The sequence below is a fragment of the Monodon monoceros genome, unplaced genomic scaffold (assembly GCF_005190385.1).
Source record: "Monodon monoceros isolate NGI ecotype Baffin Bay Population unplaced genomic scaffold, NGI_Narwhal_1 Super_Scaffold_2, whole genome shotgun sequence".
In the NCBI taxonomy this organism is placed as follows: Eukaryota; Metazoa; Chordata; class Mammalia; order Artiodactyla; family Monodontidae; genus Monodon; species Monodon monoceros.
Genome location: NW_021703776.1, coordinates 93,464,509 through 93,483,859, shown reverse-complemented (window position 1 = coordinate 93,483,859; position 19,351 = coordinate 93,464,509). Strand labels below are relative to the sequence as shown.

The window sequence follows — 19,351 nt, the reverse complement described above, 5'->3', positions numbered from 1 at the left end:
TGCTCTCCTGGAGCTTAAAGTGGAGACGGGAATGAACAAGTGAAGCACGCTAATTGATGATTACGCATTGTGATAAGTGCAATAAGGGGGATTAAACAGGACACAGTAATAAAGAAACATGATTCTTAGAGACAGAATGGCCTGGGAAGACCTCCACAACAAGGTGGCATTTAAGCTCAGACTTGAAGGATAAAGAAAGAAGCCACCAGAGACAAGAGTGGACTCAGTGGACCCAGGAGTGTCTGATGGCCTCGGGCAGGAAAGGCCTCAGAATGTCTGAGAAACTGAGGACAGCAGTGGGTTACGGGGAAATCAGCACTTAGTGAGGCCCTGCAGGCCAAGGTAAAGAGTCTGGATTTTATTTGAGGTGTGATAGGAAACTAGAGGGTTCCAAGCAGGGGAGTAACAGAATCAGATTTATACTTAAAAACCCAAACCAATGGGCTTCCCTGGTGGCGCAGTGGTTGAGAGTCCGCCTGCCGATGCAGGGGACACGGGTTCGTGCCCCGGTCCGGGAAGATCCCACATGCCGCGGAGCGGCTAGGCCCGTGAGCCATGGCCGCTGAGCCTGCGCGTCCAGAGCCTGTGCTCCGCAACGGGAGAGGCCACAACAGTGAGAGGCCCACATACCGCAAAAAAAAAAAAAAAAAAAAAAAAAAAAGAATAGGGAAGTTTCATAAAAGCACAGATAAAGATGGCTTCTAGGGTGAACAAATAACATATATAGCAGTGGTCTCCCTGAAATGGAAAGTCATAACAGGAAGGGGAAATAGGCCACATAAAATCAAGAGGGGATTTAATACTGAAGCAGAAAGACGGAACAAGGTACTATACATCGCATCCTTGAGCAGCCAAATGATCCAATTAAGCAGTATTTTAGAGCTGGTGGCAGCAGTAAACAGGATGAGACGAAGGGGAAGAGGGGAGAAACAGGAAGCAGGGAGATAACTAGGAAGCTTTTATAGAGGGGACACTTCATAGGAAGAAAAACGAGGGTAAGGTGACAGGTTACAGAGTACGAGCAAGCATGCCGCTCTTATCTGCCTCTGCTGACACTCCCTGCAGGGCTCAGTTCAGGTACAAAGCACGGAGAAAGGACAGCCAATGAGAAGATCTTTGAAACTTCCATGGGCAAAGATCAACAGGCAACAGATACAAGGCAACCAAACCCTAACCTCTGCTGAACGCTGGATTCCCTGAGCCCCAAGGAGCCGAGAGCGGAGTTGAGAAGGCAGTCCTTCCGGGGGGTGACATTCTGGAACCGAAGGGAATGAATGCACAGGTACGGGCCCACCCACAGCAGCAGAGTGACTCCTGTCCTGCTCGGCCTTTTGAAACCAAATGAAAAAGGTCTATGTTAAACCAGGACACCTTCCAAACTCTCACTCTGAGACAAATGGGGCGGAGATGTGACAGAAAAGATGGGAGATGACCTCTGAGACATCTCAACTAAAGTAATAAAAGCAATCACCAAACGCTTCCTACAAGAGCCCTGGGGGCAGAAACTGAACACAAACATGGAGGAAACCCACATGCCCTCTCCCCATCGAGACACTATGTTCGTAACATCACTTGCCAGGTCCCTCAACTGAGGCCAAACGCTCCAGGCAACAAGTCCAGCCGGAGCTGGTTCCACAGGGAGAGAGCCTCCCATGGGAGTAGCCGGCCTGTAGTCCGAGGTCAAAGATGGAGACGATGGGCGTGTGAAATGAGCCTGGGATATTCCCAATCCCTGAGGGGGATGGACAGAAACCGTGCGTCCTGGAGACAGGAGGCTCTATCACACCTCCCGTGGTCCAGCGGCCTCCCTGTGGCACAGGTGATGGGAGGCGGCATCACGTGGGAGGGTGTCCCGGGAAGAGATAGAGGTGGTGGCACAGAGTGCTACAGTACTCGGACATCTCCTTGCATCGGTGGAACTCCGTGCCCGGGGCGTAGCCTTCACGCTCCTTGATGAGCGCGTTCACCTGCAAAGGCAGAAACCCAGGGCCCACGGCTTGAGAATCAGGTGTTTCCATGATCCCAGAAGAGGAAGGGTAGGGAGACTGTGAAAAACAGGGCAAGGGCGGAGGAAGGTAGAACAGCGCGGGGACGTAGAAGGTTCCTGGCGCCACTGAGCCGGCTTACCTCCACGAGCATGTCGGCCACATGCTTGTCACAGGCCCTCTCACAGAACACCTGAGTGAGGGCCTCCACGTACCAGGAGCCCCGCTTGGTGTTGCGCATGGCAGCGGTCCCTGCAACCAGGACAGCAGTGAGCACACAGGGAAGGTCCCGGGCACCCTCACACAGCTGGACGGACCCGCCGACACCCGCTCCCTCCGCAGTCAGAGAGAGACGCCACCTTTTGGATCTCTCCTTTGGAACTCACGATACCTCTGAGGCAGGCATAGCCACAAATCATGTCCGAGCGAGTGGGGAGTCGCATCTTCAGCCCCTCCTCTTTACTGGCATCGCTCTCCTCGCACTCGGGGGATCGCTCATGGTTCTTCCCGTCTTGCTGGTCGACCCCACGATCCGTTTCATCTGTACAAAGGCAGACGGAGTGGACAGAGATGTTATTTCCTCTCTTGGGCCTGTCACAGGCAAGCCCGAGTTCCCTGCAACCTTGACTGGGAAGAACCATTTCCAGCTGTTACCTCCAACCTGTGGCTGATGAATTAAAAAACAAACAAACAAACAAACAAACGAACACCATTACTCCCATTCCTCTGCCAGAGTACACCGATCACACAGAGGGTGCCCATGACAGGCTGGACACCGTGCCCAAGCACATGCACATATACACAGTCCGAGCTCTGTCCGCGCTGTGTAAGACAGGGCAAGTGCTGAATCAAATACTCCTCGTAAACAGAATGAAAAGCCATCTGTGTCCATGATTCACTTGTTCAATTGTCAATATTCCTGGAAGTCAAAGCGCTCCTTATTGCAATACACAATAAAATATTGATATATTTAGTTTTATTATGTAAAAAAAACAAGAAACCAAAAATATGATTACTACACTTATGCCATATGAAAACTACAACCTCAAATCTATCTATCAATAAACAAATTATAAAACTAAGCATGATCAGCTGTTTTCAGGGTGTTTTGGGTATTTTAAAATCACTTATTATTAATTTCATAAGCCAAATTGTAGCTGGCATGCAAAATTTAAGAGAAATTTAAAGAAACTTAAAATTGGGATAATTTGACTATTTCTCCTACACAATGTAAAAAGAACACTATTATTCAATATACAGATTCTCAACATACCCTGAGCACACATCCAACCTCCTGACCTAGGCCTTATCTACCCCAAGACATGTTCTCTTTCTGATGCTGTTGTCGTGGGGGCGGTAGGAGAGACACAGGACACACGGCCGTCACGCCGAAGGTGAAGGAGTAAGTATGCTTTCTTACACCTCCCTCTCCATAGGACCCCCAAGACAGCCTGAAATGGGAGTGAGGCTTGAAGGTCTGTGCAGAAAATGACCAAGATTCACTGATCCAATAAAAATTTACTGAGCAACTTCCATATGCCAGGCACTGTTTTTGTTTGAGGCCCTATGGATATAGTGAAGAAAAAGTCCCTGCCCTTCTGGAGCTTACACTCCAGTTTAGGAGCCAGTCATCCGGGGTGGGGCGGTCCTTCTAACAGGCATCAATTATGTTAACTGAATAGAGCGGAAGACAGTTGAGCTCAGGCTTTCAAAGGAAGAGCTGGCTACTGGTCATGCCTTGAAGGATTTAATTGTAGAGAGAAGATTCACGTTAGCCCAGAAGAGAGCAATTCTTCCCTATCCAGGTCTAGTATTTGTATATAATCTCTGAACGTAGGAGGAGAAAATGATCATGAACATGTTTATTTCCTTTTACTTTGCTAGTGACATCTCCTAAAGGAAATAGGCCAAGCTGAATGTGTCCCTCAAGAGAAAGGAGCCTCCTCCCTTGTCTTTGTGTCTCAGATCTATTAATCAATAAATGTTTTTTTCACAGTATCCCCATATATGTTTTTTATATTATTGCTACGCTTTTTAGGCAGATTAATTTCCATCCATTCATTCAATATTTATGAAGAGCTACTACATATCAGGTAGTGCTCTGAGCCTGGGGATACAGCAGGTGCATAAAAAAGTAAGTTCCTGCCTGCACATACTCTTTTCTTAGCACTTTTCCCTGCCATGGTAATCGTCCTGAAAAAAAAAATTTATCGCATTATTTCTTACTTAAGCTCCCAATAGCTCTGTACTATTATCTGTCAAAGTCCAAAGTCCAAAATCTGGGCTGTAGCTAAAGGTATGTGATCACGTGGTCAGCCACAGCCCATTACATATGCCTGATGCAGATGCGCCGTTTTTAAATTAGATTCAGGCATACTTCTGGCTCAGCACACCTTTTTTTTGGGTGGGGGACGGGGATATCTTTTTAATCTTGGTATGCTTGTCATTGCATTCCCCCCTTTTCCCTGAAAGGATCTATCTGTTACTCCACACCCATGTAAAAAATGTATTATTTGAATGCTTGGACAAAGTGACCTTTAAATCAAACTACAAGCCCCTTAGGGGCACGGATCACGTCCTAACAGTCAGAGCTGGTACTTTCCGCGGATTTCCTATGGGCCAGGTACTGTGCTAAGTAAGTCCTTCATACGAACCATTTCACTTAAGCATCACAACAGCCTGACCTTATGAAGTAGGTCTGATGATTATCTACATTTTATACTGAGGAAACTCAGGTGCAGGGACATCGAGCAACTTCTCTAACCTGACATAACTAGCCAGTGGTAGAGGCAGAATTTGACTCCACATTTAGAGCTTTTAGTTATTACTGTTTTCCTCCAAGATGAGAGGCAGGCCTCCATGTCTCCTGAGCCTAGTCGGGGAGTCCTGGCTCTTCAAGGGGTAAAAGGGACTGCGTGCAAGAAAGAAGAGGGACGGCAGCAGCTCACGGAAGAGCACGAGCCAGAGGCTGACACGGGGCTTCTGCACTGCTTTCCTGCGTGACACGTGAGTGACACAGAGAAGGGAGGAGACGAGAACGCAGTGTAGCTGAGACGAGAAGTAAAAGGAGAAGGTGGAAAGGCGGAGGAGAGGTGGAGAAAAAAAAGAGGAAGAGGATAAAGTGAGAGGGCTAGGAAGCAGAGACAGCCGGAAAATCCTTAACTGGAATGAGTAACCAAAAAAGCACATCAGCGTTAATAAGCACAGAAAGAAGGAAGCGTCCTCAGGAAAGAAGGCGAAGACACTGGCAGAGAGCGTCTGCAGGACAGGATGTGGCAGGTGCACAGGGCTGACCAACCTGAGAGCCAGGGGCTGCCCAAGTCCCAGCACACCCCATGCATTGGGAGACACTTACAGAGCAAGAGAGGCGGTGGCAGCAGTGAACAGAAGGAGGTGCCCAAGGGATCCGATAGCACCTGAGAGGAGCAAACAGGAAAGTGAGAGCTGGTGGGAGGCTGCCCAGGAGCCACACCCAGGTGCTGGTCTGCCAGGGCACTCACCTCCACGGCAGGCCTGGATGAAGAACATTTTCGGTTTGTTCTGTAGGCTCGGGCAGTTGGCATTGTCAAACAGCCGGAAAACCTCTTGTAGCTGCCAGAAACAAACAAGGGAGAAGGGAGGTTGGTGGTCAGTGGGACCTCCTGAGTCCTACACGCAACAGCAGCCATCACTGGAGAGAGGGGCAGGCGGGAGGTGAAGCGGCCCAGCTTGCAGAGCTGCGGCCACGGGACGGCACGCACCTGAAGCAGCGTGCCGTCCACGCCATAGACACCGCCCTCCATGCCGTGGGAGAGGAGCGCCACTATGCAGGAGTCCATGACACGGTGAGCGGGTAGCTGGGCAAAATCCCGGAGCTTCTCTTGCATTTCCTAGAAGAAAGACATCTTTCAGCATTGTTCACTAGTCAGCACCAATGTAAGCTTTTCTTCAGTGTCTGAAACCCTAAGCTATTAGAAGGTACAGTGTGTTCCCTACATTCCTGTGGTCAATGGTAAGTGAAGTCAGAGATGCACCAGAAAACTGCATGACTTCAGACAAAATTCTGAATATAATTTTACAATTCACAGGCTCACTGAGGTATGTTAAGAACTCCTGGATTAAAGCAAGTTATTAATGAAGCTAATCATGCACGAGCTAGCTAACTTTATCCATTCTCCAATCATCAACCTGATCCTTCTTCAGAGCATATGCCCTTGTATATAAATGGCACAAGGGGGACCGCCGGGTAAACTGTAACAGCTACAAGAACTGCTGTGTGACAGAGGGCTCACAGGATCGTGAGAGTAGAGAACAGCAGTACTCCTTTGCTGTTGTCTGTCTGAGAATTCAAGTTCCCAGAGACAGTGATGATGTCTGTATAAAACGCTTTGTCCATGGAAGAACACACTCTATGGAGGATTCTGTACAGGGTCATAACTACATATACGGGCCAAGGGATCAGAGAGACCTCAGCTGGATCCCTAGGTTCATAAATTAGAACAAGTTATTTAGCCCCTCAAGCCTCTAGTACCCATTTTGTAAGACAATTAAGCGTACATTTCCTCCAAGTTTGTAAAGATTAAATGAGATATGGCATAGAAAGGACTTATCACTATGTCTGGCACATACTGCAAAGATCTGCCATTACAATGTGCTTGTCTAATGAAGGGTAACAATATTATTTTTTCAAAGAAACCATGTAGTCTAACTTAAGAATCTTTTTGATCTTGCACTAGACTGCCATATATGAATAACACTCTAACTGAAGCATTATACCTAACAGTACAATAATATGATACCAACTTTTAAACCTATGTCTCCCTCTACAACTCAAGATGTCTGGACTGTCTCTGAGAGGAGCAGAGAGAAAACAGGCTCATTTTACTATGAACTTGATCAAAATATAATGAAGAATATTTTATCTAGGCAGAACAGTTACAGTGCACATATATCTAACAGTCCATACACAGCCCCCAGTAAAACACACACTTGTGTAATACATTGCGGTGGTTCTCCAAGTGCGGCCCCTAAAACAGCAGCATCGGCATCACCGGGGAACCTGTAAGAACTGCAGAGTCTTGGCCCCCAGCAAACTGTGTTTTCACAAGCCCTCCAGGTAATTCTGATGTGCTAACGTTTGACAACTGCTTATCTGTTTGGAACAGTTCTGTTTGCACATAATTGAGACTTAATAAGAGACTTGAAAGTCTGCAATTTCACTGGGAATGGAGAAACTGGATGTGCTGAAAGAGCATGTGTATTTTCTGAGCAAAGAGAACCCAACCATAATACTGGAGATCTTAAGGTAATAAAAGATATCCAAAATTCATTCATTTTAAGAATATATCATCTCAAGAGCCTACTGCCCCTCTGGAGTTGACTGTAACAGAATTTAACATGTAATAGGTGAAGTTCATTTTGCTCCAAGGAGGGAATAAATATACAGGTTAGGCACTCAGGAGCATTTTGCACTTAAGTGAGATTACTAGGTCAGTAAATAAAAGACAACAAAGCCCAAAGTTAAGAACACATGGGCTTTGTAACTGAATTTAATAAGATTAAACCATTCAATCAATGGGGGTTAGTCATTTGGGGAAATTTTTCCGAAAGTAGCGTAGCTTAAAATAGGATCTCTAGATCTATTTCTGATAAACTTACAGAACTTCTATAAATAGCAGGGCTCTTAGCACTTCCAAGTGTTTTTGACTGGGGGACACAGAAGAATAACCTGTGAACTCCCTGAAATGATACCCCAAATTTTACTGGCAGCTGTATTTTCCAGAGATGACCCATAGCTTGCCCCTATACCCTCAAATCCGTATGTGACCAAATGCAAGTTACAAACCAATACCACGACATGGTGAAAGGAAACCTGCCACTTTAAAGTGTATCTCATTTCCTAATATACAATAAACTGTAATTCTAGAACTAGTAAAACTCATGAGGTAGATGCAAGAAGAAAAGACTCTGATGATGAACAAAAGCACTGAACACCTACATGAGCGGTGAGGATAATAGCGTGCTCTCCAGCACTGTCAGGCAAAATGGTTCTCTGAGACTACACTGTCTCCAATTTTTCAATGGAATTATCTCTAAAGCAAAAAGGAATAATATGGGGAGAAAAAGAGGATCTAAATTTTCTTGGTTTTGTCTCTTTGCTCACCAAATAATTATATAAAAGACTTGAGGGACTTCCCCTAAGGTCCAGTGGATAAGACTCAACGCTTCCACTGCAGGGAGCACAGGTTCAATCCCTGGTCGGGGAACTAAGATCCTGCATGCCTTGTGGCATGGCCAAAAAGTTTAAAAAAAAAAAAAAAAGAATTGAGCCCCTTGAGATGTTCTATCAGAAAGATAGTATCGTGTACAGATGCCTAGCGCACCAAATTATCACACCCACTGTCGCTACCTGGTTTTAACTGCATCTGAAAGTTCAATTGGCCACTGTCAGAAATTGATCCTGCAATGTCCTCTTCCTGTTTCTGAATCTCCAGAGCTGAGGACTAGCATACATGGAGGGTGATATCCCGAAGGTTCAGTCCTAGCCCTTTTGCTTTTTCTCAAAGATCATAATCTCTCATTACTTGAAGTCTTTTTCCTACACAAGTAGTTCCCAAATTTACATCTTTGGCCCTGACTTCCTCTGAGGCCCTCAATTCCTTACGTTCTCCATCTTCTTCCATAGGTAGTTATTTAATCACAAAGCAATGACAGTACAATCATGCCATTATACTATTTTTCACATATATTCTTTTCCTTTTGGTCCACTATCCCGTCCAGGCCCCCACCATCTCATACTGACATTATATTAACCCCAAACTGTATTCCCTGCCACTGGTCTCTACCTCATTCATTACTGTCATATTAATCTTCCTGAATCATCATTGTGAATGCGTCACCTTTCTATTCAAAAACCACTAACGATGTGCTAATGTCAACACAAGGAAGTCCAATTCCTTCGGGAAGACATTCAAGGCCCTGTGCATTCTGGTCCCTTTTTCTCCAATCTCGTTGTTGGAACTCCTGTGCCCTAGACCTTTGGTTCACCCACAAGGTCCCTAACACACACATTTCTAATCTGTATGCTGTTCTCCCTGTGTAGGACCCCTTCACTCCTCCTTTCTTGCCTCAGTAGCTTCCATCCTTCATGGGCAGCTTAAGTCTTACATCCTCCACTTATCCTTCTGACCACATCTACCCAGGTGATGGTTTCTTCCTCTTAACTACTGTAGAAGACACTGTCTCTAGTCTTTTGTTGTCCTTAGGAAATAAGGGGATGTGCCTCTTTTTTTTTTTTAAACTGATGTCAAGACTCCCTCATCTAACTGAGGTCCCTTGAACTCAAGGTCCACATTAAAAAAAATCTCTGGCAGCTAACATAGTTGCCCCCCGTTATAAGGTGCTCAAAATTGAACTCCACTGCAATTCAAGTTATAGAACAACGTAACCAGAGAATCAGAATCCAACAGGTCCTGGAATCTGCATCAGGGAATGGCATTTGTGAAATGGGCCCATAGGCCCATCAAAGTTACCGTCTCTAAGATAAGAATCAGTAGTACACAGCTGACCTGGTGCTTAGTGATGTATCTTTAACTATCAAGCACATAAAATCCCTTACCAACTACAAAAAATTTGGAAAACCGTGACATAATAAATTCCTAGTAAAAAAAAAAAGGACTAGACCAAAAGCTGTAAAGAAATGTAAATCGCATTCATTTTGTTAAGTGACCTTCTAATAGGATTCCCTCTGTAAGAATTACAGCTGTTGTCCCACCTTTATTCCCTTCATGCCCAGCAGATCTCTCAGGAAAGCATATAACCTACGTGAATACTTGATGTAGAAAGGAGCTGTTCCAGCCATGGCTTTGAAGCAAGGGTGGGTTTACTTCTTTGCCTGAGCTATTATTGGGAAGCTGGTAATAGCATGTAAAGAACAACATTCAGGTCCCTACCAATGAATCTGGCCTTACCCCAAATTTAGCAAATACACAATTATTCTCACAGAAGCAAGACAGCTGAGAAATAGAAATGAAGACCACAGACAATGCTGACCACCCTACCTCAATAGACCAAAGAGAATCTTCTAGAAACCTTAATTTTACCATGGATATTCCCAAAGGCAAGTTTAGGAAAGCACTATTATTCTGAATCAAAATAAAGAATTAGTATTAATTTACCAATGGACTATTTTCAATTTCAAAACAGAACTACCTAAAGGTAACAAAGTCAGTGGTACAGCTCGGTAACTGAGGCTGAAGGGGACTAACTCCTAACAAGAATGCTTATGACCTGCAGGAACCTAGCTCAGAAGTAATCTACGCTAAGATCTGTCTTGTGGCCACACAACTGATAAGAATAGGTTATGTTAGGGACTTCCCTGGTGGCATAGTGGTTAAGAATCCGCCTGCCAATGCAGGGGACATGGGTTTGAGCCCTGGTCTGGGAAGACCCCACGTGCCGTGGAACAACTAAGCCCGTGAGCCACAACTACCGAATCCCGCGCACCTAGAGCCCGTGCTCTGCAGCAAGAGAAGCCACCGCAATGAGAAGCCCGCGCACCGCAACGAAGAGTAGCTCCCGCTCGCTGCAACTAGAGAAAGCCCGCGCGCAGCAACAAAGACCCAACACAGCCCAAAGAAAAAAAAAAGAATAGGTTAATTCATGAAATGACCACAAAACAGTATTTACCAGGACAATTCTAGCAAACTTTCATTTGTAAGAATTTTATCTGCCAACGTAATCTTGAGAATTGGACTCCTAGGCAGCAACGTCAACCAAGAAGTCACTGTCCTGTGTAACCCTGACTTATAAATATCTTTTCTTAGTTGGTTGGGTGCATATCAGTATCTCACCTCCTGAGGGACTGGGAATCAAGTTGCTGAGCATGTAAAAGTGAGAACCCGACCCTGGACTATTCTTACTCAGGGAGCGCACAGCCACCCTGAGAAGTCAACACCCAGGCAGCTGGCTGGCCTGAATCCTTTCTCTCTTTTCTTTTGTTTTCTTTTTATTATTTATTTTTTGGCTGTGTTGGGTCTTTGTTGCTGCGCACGGGGTTTCTCTAGTTGCGGCGAGCGGGGGCTACTCTTCTTTGCGGTATCCGGGCTTCTCATTGCAGTGGCTTCTCTTGTTGCAGAGCATGGGCCCTAGGCACACAGGCTTCAGTAGTTGCGGCAGGCGGGCTCAGTAGTTGTGGCTCGTGGGCTCTAGAGCACAGGCTCAGTACCTGTGGCGCACGGGCTCAGTTGCTCCACTGCATGTGGGATGTCCCCTGCATTGGCAGGCGGATTCTCAACCACTGCGCCACCAGGGAAGCCCTTTTATTTTTTTAAAACTAGATTGCAAGATGGGCGGCAGAACACAGCAAGTTAAAGGTAGGGAGAGAACATAACTCTAGTGAGGCACAACCCAGCAGGCAGAGGAGCATGGACGTTTCTGGCCCCCAAGTGTTGTCCCGTTCTCTAATGCACACGTCAGCATGTCCTGCCTCGGGTACCTGTGCAGTCTGGTCAAGAAGAACATGAACTTTGTAGCCCAAGAGCTTGAAGAGGGTGACTAGAGTGCTGTGGTCCACATCCCCTCCAGAGCGGAATTCCAAGTCTTTCTCGCCAGTGAAGTGCACGTTGCTCAGCACCAGTGCCAGGCCACGAGGCCGAGACTGCAACCTATAGGCCTGGGGAGGGGAGGCCGATTAGACCGTGAGCTTCTTGAGGACAGAAACTATGCCTCCCCCACTAGACGAGGCATTTCAAGAAAACACAGACATCACGTTCTTCTTCTTAATCCCACCAGGTCAAGTACAGAAATACCCACAGAACACATTCAATCAGCAATTACTTTCGGACTAATAAAGGCAGGAAAGAAATGTATACACACAAACTAAGTTCAGATGCCCAGGAAGGTTATCTCATTTCCCAACGCTTTTCCTCTTGCCATTTTGCAAGACTCACCAGCTGGTAGTGCGCTTGATAAAACTCAGGAGTGCAAGACTTCACCTGAAGGCCGGGAGGCCCATCTCCATGGTCTAGCGAGTGTTCCACTGTATCTGCGGCATATAGAGCAGAAAAGCTAGCGCACAACCTACACAGCAATCCTAGTGCTCCACTGTAACTTCAGGCACCCTTTTCGTCATTACTGGTCTGGCTCACGGCCCTTGTCTGTAAGCTCTATGGGGGCAGAGACCCTGTCTGCTTTTGCTCATCACTGGATCCTCTGCACTTTGCCTGCGTACAGTAGTAGGCGCTCAACTCAGTGAATGCCTGAATGGGGTATATGATAAAACCCTTGTTCTACTCACTAGGCTACTCAATCAGCAGGGTAGAGGCCCATGATGTAGTCTTTCCTCATCGTAAAATAACTAAGCTTTACAGAGGAGATAGGCCAATTATGCGCAGGGACTTCCTACCTGCACAAGTTGCTCCAAGGGCCGGTCACCATTAAAAAACCATCTATGACGGAAGAAGAGAAACAGGCCCAACCCAGAGCCCATCTGAACTGTCCTGCTGGTCCCTAACAAATTCACTGAGGAAACCGTTCCAATATGAACGAAAATAGGTTTCACACTGGGGCAAAGTCAGACGCCAGTCAAGGAAGCGGAAGTCGATCTGCGGGACCCATTTTACGCCATCAGTTCTCACCTGGGGACAGGCGGCGCTGCTTGCGGGGGGGGCAGGACTCACACACCGGGAAAGGGAGACGCAAGTGGTAGTCGCAGCTCAACTGTAAGAAAGCAGGACCCCCCGTACCAGGCCTTAGGGAGCTGGTCCAGCCCAAATAATACAGAAATCTAGTCCCGTTCCCCACTTCACCAGTCTCAAAAATGCCCTTCCCACCAAACCAACCCTTCCCAACACACCACGTGTCTAGGGCTCCATACCGGTGGGAGTATGTGCTGAAGACCAGCCAGGGTTGTGAGCAACAGGTCCTCCAGGTGACCCTGCTTGGTCTCCCTCAGGGCCACACAGAAGGCATCAAAAGCCTGGGGGCCCCTCTTGGGCAGCAAGTTGAGGAGTTCCACATTCTGGCTGAAACTGCACACCTTGGCCTACAATACAAGAATAAAACATGACATCACATTTACTTATCCAGCTGTAATTCTGTTTCTCCAGATGAGCTTCCTAGTAACAGCATCATCCATCTCAAGAACTCCTTTTACAGAAAAATATGTACGTGGGAAGTCCTTCCCCCATTATTCTGGAATTATATGTGTTTTCTGTTAAATGCTCTAGGGTAGAAGAGCATTTTCATTTCCTTAGTAAAGCACTACATCTTTTTCACACTTTACTATGCTCTGTTCCTCTTCCTACCACTAATATATTTACTTGGTTTTTCTCTTTTGCCTTCAGATACCTGAATGTGCTCCCTCATTTCCAAGGTGATAATGTCCTTCTCCAGGAGATGTTCTAACAGTTCGCTCAGCAACAGCTGTTTGGCCAGCACCACTCGGTTCTTTTTTAGAGCTTCCTGATGGTCAGGATGCATGCCATACACTCCCAGTATCCTACAGATAAAAGACAGTAAAGCTGTCAAGTACAAGATCTGGCACAGAGAAGTGGAACGGAAGAGGTGTGGGTAGGAGAAAGATAAAGAACAGGACTTAACGATAACTAAAATGAGACATATTTTATTGAACGTGCTTAAAATCATAGAAGTATTAAGCAGTAACACACTGATCATAAGGAAATGATATACAATCCTTTATGGAGGATGTTCAACTGAGACCATCTTCTGAGATGAATGGTCTGACGAGGGGAAATATCTATCGTGACAAAAATAATACACACATGAGTAGACATACAAGAAGGAATATTCCTCCATCTGACCGACCAATTTTCATTAAGGAGTATTCCAGAAAACATTTCACACTATTTATCTAAGCTGCTGACAGTGATATGAGTCTAAAATAATCCATTTTTTATATATATATAAATTTATTTTATTTATTTATTTATTTTTGGCTGTGTTGGGTCTTCGTTGCTGCGTGCGGGATTTCTCTAGTTGCGGTGAGCGGGGGCTACTCTTTGCTGCAGTGCGCGGGCTTCTCACTGCGGTGGCTTCTCTTGTTGCGGAGCACGGGCTCTAGGTACGTGGGCTTCATTAGTTGTGGCATGCGGGCTCAGTAGTTGTGGCTCGCGGGCTCTAGAGCACAGGCTCAGTAGTTGTGGTACACGGGCTTAGCTGTTCCGCGGCATGTGGGATCTTCCCGGACCAGGGCTCGAACCCATGTCCCCTGCATTGGCAGGCGGATTCTCAACCACTGCGCCACCAGGGAAACCCCACAACTATGGTTTTTAAAACGGTAAGCTCCTGTGACAAAATAACACTAGAAATGACCAGGATCCTATAAGAACCGAATTAAGTAAAAAATCTGACGGAAAGTCACAGTAGATAAATGCCAATGATGAAAACAATCAACATAACCTGAAATCACTCAAAGAGTTAAAGCATGTAAAGGCGAAATTATTTTGGGAATTTAGTTTACGAGGGATGTCTTCATTTCAAGGATTCCTTAGTTTTGCTATGCGTTTAGAAAGAGTTCAGCTTCTGTTGATGAACTCAAAGAATCCCATTTCCGGGTGAGAGGGAGACACAAGAGGGAGGAGATATGGGGATATATGTATACGTATAGCTGATTCACTTTGTTATAAAGCAGAAACTAACACACTATTGTAAAGCAATTATACTCCAATAAAGATGTTATAAAGAAAATAAAAGAATCCCATTTCCAGTGTGTAACATCTATGTGCCTAATTTATATAAATCCAGGGTGTGCCAGCCTGCTTAGTCACAGTTTCCAAGTACATGACAACAGTAAAGACCTGATGGCAGTGAGAAAGGAATATGGTACCAGCTTCAGATTATAACTTAAAAAACCTATTTTAAAATGCATTCTGGGGGTTTCCCTGGTGGCGCAGTAGTTAAGAATCCGCCTGCCAATGCAGGGGACACGGGTTCGAGCCCCGGTCTGGGAAGATCCCACATGCCGCGGAGCAACTAAGTCCCTGCGCCACAACTACTGAGCCCGTGCTCTAGAGCCTGCGAGCCACAACTACTGAGCCCATGTGCCACAACTACTGAAGCCCGCACGCCTAGAGCCCGTGCTCCGCAAAGAGAAGCCACGGCGAGAAGCCCGTGCACCGCAACGATGAGTAGACCCCGCTCGCCGCAACTAGAGAAAGCCTGCACAGCAACAAAGACCCAATGCAGCCAAAAATAAATTAATAAAAAAATTAAAACAAAAACAAAAAGAATCACCTTGGAACATACCAAAGCAGTTAACAATGACAACATGTATGAACTCTGGTAAAAATAAGTGTTAATAGTTCAATCGCAAAATAACATCGTAGCTGGATTCTGGGTATTTCCTCAGGATACACACCAATGGTGGGGTGGGTTTACTCGACTTTTTTCCCTTAATTTACCAGTAGCATTTTCTCCTTAAAACTTTCTCCTCCCTTGGTTTCCATGACACCATTCTCTCCAGTTTCCCTCTCTGCTTACTAGGTCCCCGTTTCCTTCACAGGACCTTTGGTCTGCCCTTAAATGTTGACATTCCATTAGGAAGCCCCCTCAAAAAGCCTCTCCCTACTCAATATCATCCACACAATTCACTAATCGACTCCCCGTTCTTAACTCTAAGTTGTAGACTTGAATTTTCAATCAATAACTTATTAGGTTTAATCTGAAGCAGTATCCATTCTACACACACCTGCTCCTTGCACGATTCCATACTACGGGGAGAGTCTCAAAGGTGGACTTTCCAAAAGTAACCACAATCACCTAGAACTTTAGGACACATCGGGAAAGGGGGGAGCGGGTGGAGGAAAGGACACAAAGACGATTCTTAAGTCTTGATTCTGTGTCCTTCTGCAGGTTCTGGTTCCAAAGTCCTCAATTCACCACCTGGGTCTGGACCGGGAGGCATTAAAATATGTTATCGTGGGTGATGTCTGCCATGATACGATTTAACTGGGACAGAGGCTGAGACACTCAGAGCCTCGGGAACTTCCTTGTCTCAGAGTACACCCAAACCCCAAAATCTGTGTTGACTGCTGTGAAAATCTGGTCATTACACCCAACGCAATACGGATTATGATATATTCAATCCGAAACAAATGCACATCAGGCAGAATTCCGAGATCTGCAGGTCTCATCGGTTTTTATGAGTACAGAGTTTAGTTCCTCAAAAGGGAACCGAGGGAAAGAAAGAATCAAGAATCTTTTAAGGGAAACCGAGATTTAACAGGACTGGAAAGAGCTCGCCTGGTTCAGAGCCTCCGGGATTGGAAGAATGGAGGCTGGGGAGTCTTTGCTCGAGAGGGACGAGGCCCAGAAGAGATTCGCCCGCCCGCGCTCCCCTCGGGGGCTCAGCCGGCCTCCCACCCTTGGCTGGAAGCTTGGACACCGCGGTTTCCAGGGGCTCCGAGGGGAGGGGCGCCAGGGCCATACGCCTGAAACCCACGTCTCCCTCCCTGGGTCCCACTACGGACCCCTGGGACCCTCCCCACTCACCTGCGCCCCCTATCAGCGGTCATCAGCCCCTTTTGCTGGAGGGCTGACCGGGGGGCTGCGCTCGGCGCCGCCATTTCCCGGGCTGTGCGCGCACCGCCCACAACCCAAACAAACCGCGAGCCCTCTGGTCCACCGCATCCCTCCCCCGTCCGCCGGCGCGCAAAGCGCCTGCGCGCTGCTATCCCAGCTCCGCCCCCACGCGAGGCCGGCCGCGCCGTCGCCGGAGCGCGCGCAGGCGCAAAACCCACGCGGCGGACTCGCTGTCCAATGGGATGAGCGAGCGCGCTCGGCGGAAGGGGAAGCGAGGAGCCGCCCCGCCCTACTTGGCCATCCGATTGGTCGTCGGTTCCCGCGGAAATCACAGCTCCCTCCCCGGAACCGCCCACCTCTCCTCACCCGCCTGTCGCAAGAACTGTATGGAGATGGGTGTGGCCGGACTTTTCACTTTATTAAAGTTAACTGTTGGGACCAGGGTAAGGAGGACAAGGACAGCACTAGAAGGCGCTAGACAGATACCCGCGCAAAGAATGAGCGTGGGTCAGCGATGGTTGGCTCAAACCTGCATCACAGGCACAGCACATGGTTAGAGAAGCTGGTGTTCTGTTTGGATCTGAGGAAGCAGGGCAGGGGGTCCTCGGGTAAAACCCAGCGGGGTCAGGCGCAGGGGTGAGGCTGAAGCTATTGCAGACAGTGCAAGTGTTTCCAGTGCTTCATAACAGACGATGCAAGAGGGATCCTTAGATGCTCCACCACCCCTCGCCAAGGACCTCGGGTTTTCTCTTTTCTGACCATCATATCCACCCATCCTCAGAATCAGATGTCCCTACCCCTGGGGCAGTTTACTCCACTGCTTCTAGATAGGATGGGACCCTGCACTGGGGACTGCTGTCTAGCCCCCCGGGGCAGGAATTTCCCATCTGGAGCAGGGGCCATCACAGTTTTGATCAGCTCTGCTCCTCTAGGAGGCTGGGCACACTCCTGGTCCCACTCAGCACTCCCTGTCTGCAGACACAGCTGGTCCCCCATTCTGTCTACACGAAGTCTTCTACCCCTCACCAGCCATTGACCAAGACAGAAATTGAGAGATGTGTGCATGAACTGGCTTCTGTTGCCTTGTATTGAAAACACAAGGGCTATGGGATCAGAAGAGCAGAATTCAAGACATTTGTGTGTTATTTACTAGCAGTGTGCCCCTGTGCAAATTATCAATTTTTTCTGACCCTTAGGATCCTCGTTTTTCAAATGAGGACAATAATACCTCATTTTTGTGATCTAATAGAGGCAAAGCACCTGGAAGAGAAGCAACAGAGCTGTCACTCAGATATTGTTTCTTTTCTTCCTTCACTAGATTCTCTGGAATCTCCTCATCTCACCCTCAGTCTAACTCTGGAAATACCAGGTATGGGGTAGGTCACTGAATATTGCCTGAAGACTCAAATTGTGCCGCCTACATCCCTGGGATGTGCCACTGTAAAACTGGGAAGGGCTCACCATAGCCTCACTCCCCTCTGGGTTAAAGTCATCATTTGTGACATCCAGGTGGAGACGCAGTTCCTGACACATAACAGGCACTGGGAAGCATTGTTCGAATGAATGAGTGGGTCTGGTGCAGAAAGACGACATATCCTGGGAAAGTCCTTTAGGGGGGTGTCCAGTTGTTTCCATAGAAAACATCATCATCGAGGTGACCAAAGCTGACATCGTAGGCAGGGGGTGGAGTAAGAGGTTCCAATTTGGGGGGCGCCCACAAGCTCTGCAGATCAGGAACAGTGGACGCAACTCGTGGTCCCCGAAGCCGCAGGCTGACTGGAGGTCTTCCAGGGCTTCCTGAGATCACAGACCCCTCTGAGCCCACTCGCCTGTCCAGTCTGGCTCTCCTGGGCTCCTCTGGATGGCTAGGCTGTCTCACCTCAAGTTCTGGGGGGATTACAACACTGGTGTAGGAGGGTGGTTGATCCACCCCTGGGGGGTGGCACTGTGATTCCAACACTGTGGCCTCTTCGTAGGTTGGCACCTCAAAGGCTTCATTGTCCCTGAAGGGGGGGGGAGAAATAAGGTCATTAGTGGCTTCCTGAAAGAAGCCTTTTTTCCCTTTTCTATCTTCTACCAGCAAAAGACCCCTCCACTAGCCCCTGACCCTGATACCAGTGACAGGGGGAAAGCAGAGGCTGTCCGCCTAAAGTCTAGAGGGACATAGGGAGAATGGGTCCACATGTAATCCTCCAATCCTGCCCACCCCTTAACTCACCGTGCATTGCTTGAGGCCCCTGGGCTCTCGGTCTGCACTGATCGAGACCCCCATTCCAAAACACAGGCCAGGAGGCAGGCCAACAAAAAGAAGCCACCCAAGGTGAGAAAGAAATAAGCAACAGGGGCGATGTCCGGCCGTATCCCCAGCAAAGCCAGCCCCAGGAGGAAGGAGGTGCAACACAGGAAGAGAAGCGGCTTCTCCAGAGTCCCCCACAATTGGCTTGGCACCATGGCCCCTCCCCAGGCTCCTGCAAAAAGACACACAGCTGTTGTGTCTAAACTAGCAATTGGCATCACCGCTAGGTTAGATTTCAAAGTAAGCATATTAGACACCTTTGTTTGGGTTTGTTTCTTCTACCTCAAATCAAATAAGTGGCCCAAAGAAGTGATCTGCAGGGTCCCCTTCAGCTCTGGGATTCTCTCTAGGATCACACTGTTGTCCCAGGGTATCAGTATGTGTGGAATAGCCAGGAACCAGCCCGGAAGTTCTGACTCCCAGCCCTCATGTGAGTTTACTATGTCAGAGCCCTACGTTCCTTACTTTTAACTTCTTCCCTATGGTCTCCCTTCCGTCTCTGTATTTCTACCCATTCCAGGATCCAGTCCTAGGCAGGCCCTGCCTGGGG

General features: G+C 47.5%; 2 protein-coding genes across 4 annotated transcripts; both read right to left on the bottom strand.

Annotated features, from left to right (window-relative positions):
- Positions 1-670: 670 nt before the first annotated feature.
- CASP2 (caspase 2) lies at positions 671-16,632 on the bottom strand. 3 transcript variants are annotated; one of them, XM_029234473.1, is made up of 11 exons: positions 16,476-16,632; positions 13,314-13,464; positions 12,841-13,008; positions 12,602-12,683; positions 11,915-12,009; positions 11,461-11,637; positions 5,726-5,854; positions 5,486-5,576; positions 2,377-2,526; positions 2,128-2,237; positions 671-1,967 (listed from the first exon to the last, which is right to left on the bottom strand). In XM_029234473.1, exons 1-11 carry the CDS (start codon positions 16,547-16,549, stop codon positions 1,836-1,838), a joined length of 1,359 nt encoding a protein of 452 aa, XP_029090306.1. In that variant the 5' UTR covers positions 16,550-16,632; the 3' UTR covers positions 671-1,835. The 3 variants fall into 3 exon arrangements, with proteins under 3 accessions (XP_029090306.1, XP_029090307.1, XP_029090308.1); XM_029234474.1 differs by lacking the exon at positions 11,461-11,637 and having other exon boundaries at positions 16,476-16,589; XM_029234475.1 differs by lacking the exons at positions 671-1,967; positions 2,128-2,237; positions 2,377-2,526 and adding an exon at positions 4,835-5,401 and having other exon boundaries at positions 16,476-16,589.
- An 869-nt stretch (positions 16,633-17,501) lies between these two features.
- On the bottom strand, positions 17,502-18,972 carry TMEM139 (transmembrane protein 139). Its single transcript, XM_029234219.1, has 2 exons — positions 18,724-18,972; positions 17,502-18,508 (listed from the first exon to the last, which is right to left on the bottom strand). Exons 1-2 carry the CDS (start codon positions 18,954-18,956, stop codon positions 18,115-18,117), a joined length of 627 nt encoding a protein of 208 aa, XP_029090052.1. The 5' UTR covers positions 18,957-18,972; the 3' UTR covers positions 17,502-18,114.
- Between the last annotated feature and the right edge of the window lie 379 nt (positions 18,973-19,351).

Bases quoted from the DNA above. Each gene is read 5' to 3' on its own strand.
- CASP2 (XM_029234473.1), bottom strand. From the start codon at position 16,549: ATGGCGGCGCCGAGCGCAGCCCCCCGGTCAGCCCTCCAGCAAAAGGGG. The intron at 13,009-13,313 runs GTATCTGAAGGC...CTTGTATTGTAG, and splicing joins AAATGAGGGAGCACATTCAG to GCCAAGGTGTGCAGTTTCAG. The intron at 1,968-2,127 runs GTAAGCCGGCTC...CTGCCTTTGCAG, and splicing joins TGGCCGACATGCTCGTGGAG to GTGAACGCGCTCATCAAGGA.
- TMEM139 (XM_029234219.1), bottom strand. From the start codon at position 18,956: ATGGTGCCAAGCCAATTGTGGGGGACTCTGGAGAAGCCGCTTCTCTTC. The intron at 18,509-18,723 runs GTGAGTTAAGGG...CCCCCCCTTCAG, and splicing joins GGGGCCTCAAGCAATGCACG to GGACAATGAAGCCTTTGAGG.